Consider the following 10284-nt stretch of genomic DNA (forward strand, 5'->3'; position numbering starts at 1 on the left):
AAGGTCATAACTAGAAGAGATCATTGTTTGCTTTACTTCTTTATTTACTGTTCTACGTTTTGGAAAAATATGTTTAAGAACTATTTCAAAATAGCAATAATCTATATACATATAAATGTATAATAATTGAAATGTGACTGTATTTTACAAAATGCTAGTCTACAAAAACACAGCCAAGACAAGTTACTTTGCACAGACCAAAGGTCACCTTTATGTTATTTGATACTGTAACATGAATGCAAGTGAGCCGCATCATTGTAACTTCTGTATTGTTTAACCAGGCATGGTTGAAAAGTCAATATAATAAAAATTATAAATATATATAAATGTATAATGTTATGAGATTTAAGCTATTTAGTCTAAACATTTATGTTTTCATGTTATAACTTGTGTTCATTCCAGAATAAAAGAGGCATAATTTGTATTTATTCCCTATTTTTATGGTGGTTGCGAGATCGATCAAATCTACTGAACCCATACAGAGATTAATTACTGAAAATAACAGATAAAATATAAAGTTTTTTCTTAAACAACATTTGATAACTATCTGGACATTATAAAGATTTCGCACATGAAATTTTAAAGTTTTCTGATGCATAAAAGTATTTTAATCTTAAAATAAAATATTACTTTGCATGATAGATAGGCAACATGCGAAAAGAAAAGACAGGCATGAGATAAACATTGCTTTATAAACCTTAGACTTAATAAAGAAAAAAACAGACATGAGAAAAACATTGCTTTATAAACTTTAAGATTTAATAAAAAATATTTAATATTTTGTGTATGAAAGTATTGTAATGTTTATTGATAATCTGCCAAATTTTGTTAACATTTGTTTACTAATTTAAAAGTTATAGCATGAAAACTATAGCAAGCACAAAATGGTTATGAGGTCACTCCCAGGGACTGAGCCTGTGCTGAAAGAGTTAATGGAGCCAATCCTGTATAAGAAACTGACTAAGAAATGAATGTTATAAACTTGTACCCTGTTTCTCACCTAATGCCAAAGATGATGCTTGGTCATCATGGCCTTTTGTAGCTCACAGCAAAAATACACTACCATTTATGAAGAATGGACTTCAAATTATTTTCCCCATATAACTTAAATGAATGCACCACCAAAAGAACAATGTTAAAAGATGATGTAAGAAATGAGGATATTTTGGTTAAAATAAGACAGAATTTTGACTATACTTCAACTTTCATTCAAGATAATCACAAAGTCACAGAATGAGACAGGAAACCTGCTAGTCATGGTAAATTAATGGGAAGAAAAAAAAGAAGAAATACAAATAGACAAAGAAAATGAAAGAAAGTATAGAAAATTAAAACAAGACCACAAAGTGAGACACAGAAAAAGGAGAATGTCACGTGAATTTAAGGGATGAGTTAATATTAACATTTTCCTACACTGAAAAGGTACTTGTGATAGATACATTTCTTGATGATTACTGCCCTCTATATGTACAAATTTTGCATGCCACTAACCTTGCACTCCCACCTACCTCCACATGATTGCACGTGGCACAGCTGCACTGTAGCATGCAAATTAGTATGCAACAAACTTACTAATAAGAGTATGATACACCCTCCTAAAGCAGCTGACTGCCTCTATACTGTAGAACCCAATCATCACTTTGAGATTAGTTAAAAAGCAAACAGCAGAAATGGGAAGGGCATATGGTAAATGCGAGTTGAGGTAAGTATGTATCAGAAATACGTTTTCAGTGTAGGAAAATATTAGCTTCCAATATGATACCTTACCTCCGCTAATATAAAGATGGAGTGACCAGTGCAAAGTTATCTAGATGAGTACCATTCTGAAAGCATCCAATGCAAGCCTATGGAGTGTGAAACTTCATTGGGTGGGATCACACCTATGGGAGACTGCACCACACCTGCACCTGCCTGAAGTGTAGAATAGTGTCACAAAATAGGGCGGAAAGAAGCACATCCAAGAAAGTGGACATGAAAATAGCATAGAGTGGCCAAGGTGCATTAGACCATAACGAGATAATCAACTCCAGTCTAAAAGCTGGTGGCACTAAGAATGGAGCATTTGGGCCACGACGGGAGGAAGGTCCCAACCATCTTCACCTCAGGCCTAAGAATCAGAAAGGAAACAGGACTTCTGTTCTGACATTCCAGGCCAGCACATGCGTGCAGACCTAGTACACAAACTGAATTAGCCATCCATGGACTCCTGACATACATACAGACCTAGAGTAAAAGTCCATCAAAAAGATGGGAAAAGCTCCATGGTGAAACAAGAAAGGTCTACATAATGGTTCATACTGGAAAGACTATGACGGGATTCCAGTCTCTGGTCTTCTTGGGGATGATGAACAACCAGGAAAGAGCCCCAGATTAGGGTGATTGACAAGTTCAATAGCCTTCTTGAAAAGAGAATCCTGAACCACCTCAGAAAGATGCTGGCTGGAAAGGTATTCCCAAGGATGAGAAAATGGAAAGGAGATGGGCTATTGGAGGATTGGTGAAAAAACAAATCAAGAGTCCTTCTGACAAGACCTGAAACACCCAAGACTTGGAGGTGAAGGTATGCTAAAGAGAGGTGAACCTGGACAATCTAGCCCCAATGGGACCTGTACCCACCCGATAGTCACCAGAACTGCTGGTTGCATAAGGGTCGTGGTGCACAATACATCAAGTTGTTGCCAAAACCCATTATGAAGGCACAGGCACGGTAGAGGAAAGAGAAGGGTGAGAGACAGGAGCAGGAGAAGGTTGAGACAGACAAGTGATGAGGGAAGAAATGGAAGCATGCTGTCAAGCAGCTCCTGCATGAGACTCAAATGAATCTGGTATATTCCCCAAAACAGACTGATATAGAAATGGAGCCATACATAAGTCACATAAATATTTGAAGAGTAGATGCACAAGAGTTACAAGTGCATCTAGACCCAAAAGATCCCAAAAACAAAGGAGCTAGGTATGAAGGGAAAGGGCAGAGGAAGAAAAGTACACAAGTGTGGAGAAAAAGTCAGAAGGAGTTTTACTGAAAACTCATTGAGTGCCTCAGAAAGGAGGTGCATGGAGGTAAGATGATGGAGGAGGGTGGTGAGGGTCAAACATAAGTGGGAAAACTGGGACTCTCAAAAAACAAATGGAGGTATCAAGGTCTGCTCCCCAAACCTGAATTAATGATTCCAAGTGTTGAGAATCGAGCTGCAGAACAAATATATTCCAAAACATGAGAATCATTAGTATGAGGCAAACTGATCCACATAATGAGTAGCATGGACCCCAATATTGGGAGAAGGAGAGAGAACTAAATAATCAGAGGAAAGGATATCATGTGAAAGGGAAGAGGATGGGTCATAAGACACAGAAGATAATGATAAAATGCAACAAACCAGTGCCATGATGTCCAGGAATGCAGATGAAGGCTAAGGTATGTTAAAAGGCACAGATCAAAATTGTATGCAAAGGAAAGAAGCAGGAAAATACTGTCAAAATCTTCATCACCCTGACCAGCCTCCTCTGGGAATATAGGAAAAGCTGGTCAAGGTTCGGGAGAACTCTCAGGCCATATAAAAGACTCAACTTCATGGTAGACAAGAGCCTAAACCTCTTCTGCAGATAAGGTCATCACTGAGCCACAGTAACAACAGGTTGTTGAGCCGTAGTATCAGTAACAAGAGGAGTGGTAACAGTAAATTGAGAATTCATTTTAAAAGAGAGGGCCATATAATCCTTGGTTGAACTTACTTGGAAAATAAATTAGGAATCCAAAAGAAAAAAAAAACTGAATGAGAGTTTAGGAAAATCAAGTTTAAAACCCATGAAAAATAATGTACAGGCTATTTGTCTGAACACTACAGTGCCAAATTGAGAAGAGATGATTGGGTTCCACAATACAGGGGGAGTTAGCTGTGCTAGGAGGGTGTATCACATTCCTATTGGTGGAGGATTGTCGCATGCTACTTTGCATGCTATAATGCAGCTGTACCACGTGCAAACATGGAAGTAAATGTGAGCACAAGGTTTGTGGCAAGCAAAACTTTTGCATATAGAGGGCAGTAATCATTGATAAAAGCTGTTAGGTAAGAGAAGGTGAGGTATTGCACTGGAAAAAATACATTATTTAAAAAAGAATTAGAAATATAAATAACTGATTGAAGATCATATTGATAAAGCTATTGGAGATGTACAGAATACAACAATAAGATTGAAGATGTATTGAAAGGCTCTAATGACAAGATTTAAAAAGTAAAAAAGGGCATCAACAAAGTCAAAAACAAATTACCAAAATACATTAATGATGTCGTAGAGAACATCAGTGCAACTGAAAGACTAGTTGCAAATAACTTCACAGTTTATGATCAAGAAATCCCTATGCACTAGATGAAATTTTTTACACTGAAGGTTGAACTTCCAGTGGAAATAAGTACAGTTGTCACTGCCCCACCAAAAAGTGCAGTATTTATACCAAGACATGTTAACAATAATTATTCATCTATGACTGGATTGCAGTGGAACCTAGTGCTCTGGCATATCCTTAAGAATTGATTGGAAGAGTTCTTATGGATATGAAGAAAAAATATGTCATACATGATTTTACCCCGGGAAAAGTTAAGTTTGCTTGTGATACAACAAAAGGTACTTATGATATAAATGGTGATAAAATTAGGTTTCATTGGGGTAACATGGTGTGGCTGAACAGTTCTCATCACAAGAAAGGACAAACTCTAACATTAGGTAAGTGTTGACAAAATAGGCATTCTAAATCAAAGGTCACTCAAGAGACTGTCTTTAGAAGTATGTCAGTGAGATAAAGGCCAACTGGGTAACTCCACAGAGAGACTCGCCAGTGGAACCTAAAACTGTGGAAAATCCCAGAGTTTCTGTCAAGACATCTTTCAGAGGTTTGCCAAGGATGGAGCTGCCAGTGGATTCACTCAATCACCTTCCCAGGAATATCTCTCCCACCTAGAAGACAACCAGGTATGACAAAGGATAAGATGCCATCCTATCTGTATACCATGGGCCTCAGAAAACTACCAAAAAGTCTTGATAAATGGATAGTGTCGTAAGCTATACTTTTAATTAAAATTACATGGTCAGTGAAGCACTGAGAAGATACTTGTGGGATAGTTAAAATAGTAGAATGAATCAGTCAGTACATATTTTTGTTTCAGCCAGTTTGTTTTCAATAGGGAAGTACAAGTACATTGATTTTTACATTAGTGTGATGCAGATAGTTCCATTTGTAAATCTATGCCTACAATAATTTACGACAGCATTAAAATGTTTAAGCTTGTAGAAACATCAAGGAAGAAATAAACTAATTTGTTATCATTTACTTGGACTTCAAACTACACCTCTAATGTTTTACAGCAATCTTAATTTTAAACTTATAAAAAGTTTATATATATATATATATATATATAAAATCAAAATGTAAATCAAATAGTCTTTATGCAAAATTGTACCTATTCATATCAAAGGATAGAGCTGGTGAATTAGAGGTACTTGCTAACTGATTCATTGATAGGCTCAGTAATCGATTACATTTGACTGGCTGATTAGTACAGTTTTCCTCAAATCATGGTATGCTTACTCCCAATTGCCTTTCCTTTCAGTCAACAGTTCAATATAAAGTTGTACAAACTTGAAGTAAAAAACAAAAAAGGTTAATAGATTGCTTAAAAACTTATAATGCTAAACTTTAGATTTTGATATCTGTGTGCTCAGAGCATAGATAGCCTATTGCGTAGCTTTGTGTGGTTAACAACGAATATATTCACAATATTTCTACTGTTTGGATAGTTGGAATAAAAAAAAAAATGAATAATAACTGGAAACTCTTAATTTTGATTATTATAATATTTTCTGGAGTTGTGACACTAACCAATTGAGCTGAACAAATCTGATGATAAATCATAAAGGCAATATTTCAATTACTAGATAGTTGAATAATCAAAAACAGTGATAATCAGAATCATGTATTTTAATTAATGGATTTAACTGTCTCTTTGATTTATTGATCATTGGAATAATTGAATACAGTGATAATCAGAAACACTAATTCTGATTAGATGGTTATTTATGGAACATTAATCAATTTAATCATAATTTTGATCAACTGATTGTCTTATGTAAGACTAATCAATGTAGTTGCTACTCGTAGGTGTTTGATTATATCGACTAAGTCAACCAGCTCTACAATGGATGACCTTAATGACATCCATTTGCTAGACAAGACAGTAATTATAAAGAAATTAGCCCTTCCATTACAGGCTGGGTAGAATCGACCCAGCTCGTAACCAGGAAAGTATCTGTGAGAGTAATTATACTGTAAGTTTTGAAAATGTTCACAAGTCTTTACAAAATTTTACAGATTATTAGTAAACATTACAAGAATTTCATACACAAAATATCTGGTTTCTGAATTATGTTTTAAGATATTTCTCTTAAAGATCTCATGAATTTTTTCTTTCAGAATATTGACTATCCAACATACAAAGTATTTTAATTTTAAAATTAAAAATACTTTTCTTTATCTGAAAATTGTCAAGTTTCATTTGCATAATCTCTACATCCTACTAGATAATCATCAAATGTTTTCTTAAATAAAAACTTTATATTTATTCTGTTATTTTATCAATATTAATTCTATATGGTGTTGATCGATTTGACTGACCTTGCAACCATCATAAAAATTAGGAAATAAATCTAAATTACCTTTTTTTGTTCTAGAATAACTACAAATTTGTGGTCGGTATTTAGTGTTGGTATCCGTGTAAATGCTTATGGACATCCTGTTTCCTATATTACCGTGCTTACACAGTAACCAATAAATGTGTAGTTTCCAATAACATAAATACGGCTCGATTTCATTGGGCTAGTATTCTTGGCTTAGCCTTCTTGATTGTAACTTGAGAGACAAATTATTCACCAGCAAACTGCAAGTTCAACCGGGTGTTTATGTAAAGATGTTCCTTTTCTGTGTGTAGATCAGTTGATCAGTGATAAATATATTTCTTAGACTTTCACAAATTACACAAATAAACTTTTTCTGAATTGCCAAGTCTTTAGTTTTGTATAATTTGTATTTATTCTACCTCAATGTAAATGAGTAGAAAAATAACAAAAGTTCTTACTTTGTAAAATACAGTAAATATATATTTTTCTTCAAACATAAAACAGTAAATAAAAATTATATGGAAAACAATGATCTCTACTACTTACGATGCTACAAAGTCCTTGCTTGCACTCATGAGCCATACTTGCTAAGCCTTTTCCAAATTCACATGTGGAGATGGAAAAATAATAATTTTTGTAGTCTTCATGTAAGCATTTTGGGATACAAACAAAATTATAAAGTACAATAGCAATACTCCAAAAATCAACTGTAAATTATCAGGCTTCCTAACTAAATTGTACTTGAGTCTAAAAAACAATTTCTATTCACAAAATAGCCTTGATAGTAATACTTCCAACTTTCCAATGATATAAGAGCATTTATCTCGTAAATAACTTGGGAAGACTGACAGAATTATGTAGAATATATATACAGATTTCAATTGATTATAAAGTTATTGGTATATAAAAGTAGGCATAGATAAACAAGTCTTTGCAAATGACGAAGTGGTGGGTGGAGCCAATATAGTGGGTTCACTAAATATCATGCTATGTCACCAAATAGAAAACATAGGTGGTTTTTATTTTACATTCTAGCTTGCCAATATTGAACATCTGAGTTTCTAATTCATACAAAACTATAGATGTTGTATTGTGGACATCATAAAATGTAATCTGACCAAACCCAAAAGGCCCACGTGCCACACAAAAATCAACATTTAGCCTTTTTTTTAATATTTATTTTAAAATTTAGGAACTAAATAATGTATAATACTAAAATTTGAATTATAATCTATGATTTGATACCAAACTTATTGATATAAGTTTATAAAATAATAGCTAAATAAAATGTTGAATGTAAATCTACAAACATGATGACATGCCCTCTGACCTCTACCCGTCTCAATAGGGTTAATACAACATTTTATGGTAGGAGATTCTGGATCCATCCCAATTAAAAAATAAATGAAAATTTGAGATTGTGAAAACTGATGCAAACAATTCTTTTTTTGTTTCTACATTTACACCAACAAAACTAAAACATTAATTTAACTGAGAATTTTAATTATTTGTAAGTTGGAAAACATTACAGTTAACATTGGAAACTTTACATTTTACATAGAACTAGGGATAGGGCCTTCAACAAAGACTGTTTTGACACTTGTTAGCTTGTAGTAGTAGTAGTAGCATAGACTTTACCTTGATGCTAACTTGTTCTTTTCCTTGCGAGATTTTGGTTTTGTACTGACTGAAACAGTTGTTCCTGGTGTAAGTTCTTTTATTTCCTGGCTCAATTGCTTTAGCTTAAGCCCAATGTTATATAGTTTACGTGGGTTTGGAGTTAAATCATTACCATCACCTCTCCTGGCCTTTCCTGGATGCCTCACGCTTGTCAGAGAACACTCCTCGCTGAAAACAGGGTCAGTAATGTTAGTCAGTACGTGTGGGTCATCTCTTGAAACAGAATAAGAACCATTTTCTCCTTTTGACTGAGAGTTATACTGCCAGAAATAACGTCTTAATTTCCTTTTCTTGCACTGATGGATGTTTCTATGTGAATCATTTGGCTCAAAAAAATTATCTTCTTTTTCACTGCTTTCAAGAAAATCTGGAATAACAAAATAAAAGAGATATATCATAATTTACTTCATTTTTGATTAAAATATAATAAATAGTCAAGAAGTTTTATGCAAGTAAATAAAACAGAAACTGGCATTAATGTTCTAAGAAGAAACAGCTTACATTAATCATATTTCATCACATTGTTAACTTTATATAAGCTCATTATAATTATTCTGTATTAAATTTCTTATGACTTGAGTTTTCAAATAATGTTTGAAAGCTTACTCCTCCTAACTGTTCATAAAAAATAAGCAAGATAACCATAGCCCATTTAAATTATTAATATCATGCATAATTCCAGAAACAGTGACTACAAGACACCATCAAACACTATTCCACAAGTATTTAAAAAGGAAAAATATATATAAATGAGCAAATATTATATGTACTAACAAAGTATTTAATTTGTCTCTACCAGCATTCTCCTACTTGGAACTACAGAATGATTATAAAGTAAACCCCATATTCAAAATGACTGTTTTAAAAACTTCTTGTCCTAGATCAAATAAAATTGCCACAAAGGAACATTGTGTTATTTCTCTTCTTCGTATCTTTTTCAACAATACAAGATTAGCAAATTTAATAAAATGTTTATTAGTGTGCAAGATCATGAAGCTGTCTTCGACTGTGATAACAGAACTGCAATTTTACTTTGCAAATCCAAATAGAAAATGGACATCCACTTCCTGGATTATGAGATCCCCAGACATTGCACCAGCAGACTTTTGGCTATGGGATTTTCTCAATTGAAATATCTACTGGAATATCCCTCAAAATTTGTAGGATCTAAAAACACCATTAGGAATGAATACACAGACCAATGAAAACTTTCCAGACCAGAAGTTGCTTACAACAGCTTCACATAGAGATAGATGTATGACAGCTTTTGATATACCCTTTACAATGTCCATTCTTTACTGAAAAAAACTTATTTTCAATGAACGTCTGGTGAAATTTAGTTCCCCTTAGTAAAGCAGTTTTTAGGATACCATTAAATGTGGTATTTTCTTTATAATCACACTGTATATTTTATTGAAAAACAGTCATGTAAAAAAAACTGATAGTAATTGTTATTTCAAATTATCATAGATACATTGTTTTGTCGAGGCTAAGTGATGCTAAAACTGGAATGAAGTTTCCTTATTAGTTGCATCGAATAAATTTTAAACCATTCTCTATTAACCAGAACTCCAATGATTTATAATTTATGAAATGATACAAGAATACCCTAAAGAAGCTGTTGAATGTTATCCTATCATTTAACAGTACACAAGTTTGTAAATACAAAAGACAAGTGCAAAATTACTTGACTGAATAAAGCTCACAAAGAAAGATTTTCTTAAACATATACTACAAAATATTGATTTCTGAAACTTCTTCCAACCAGTTTCAAACAGTTATTGATGAACACAATTTACTTAAAAAATATGTTACAATAACTGTCCTATACCCTTCTGTCTCTAGCTGGGCTACCATAATTTACTGTATTGTTGTAACACTGTTTGTTACAATAATTATCCTATACCCTTCTGTCTCTAGCTGGGCTACCATAAT

At 33.5% G+C, this 10284-nt stretch overlaps 1 protein-coding gene across 1 annotated transcript in view; it reads right to left on the reverse strand.

Moving 5' to 3' along the window:
• LOC106468809 overlaps positions 1-10284 on the reverse strand; it is a 32291-nt gene that overhangs the window by 4298 nt on the left and 17709 nt on the right. The window contains exon 3 of the mRNA XM_022397166.1: positions 8308-8716. Within this exon, the coding sequence (XP_022252874.1) occupies positions 8308-8716 (409 nt within the window). The remainder of the gene's footprint in view (positions 1-8307; positions 8717-10284) is intronic.

This window comes from Limulus polyphemus, unplaced genomic scaffold (genome assembly GCF_000517525.1).
Source record: "Limulus polyphemus unplaced genomic scaffold, Limulus_polyphemus-2.1.2 Scaffold3172, whole genome shotgun sequence".
Lineage (NCBI taxonomy): Eukaryota > Metazoa > Arthropoda > Merostomata > Xiphosura > Limulidae > Limulus > Limulus polyphemus.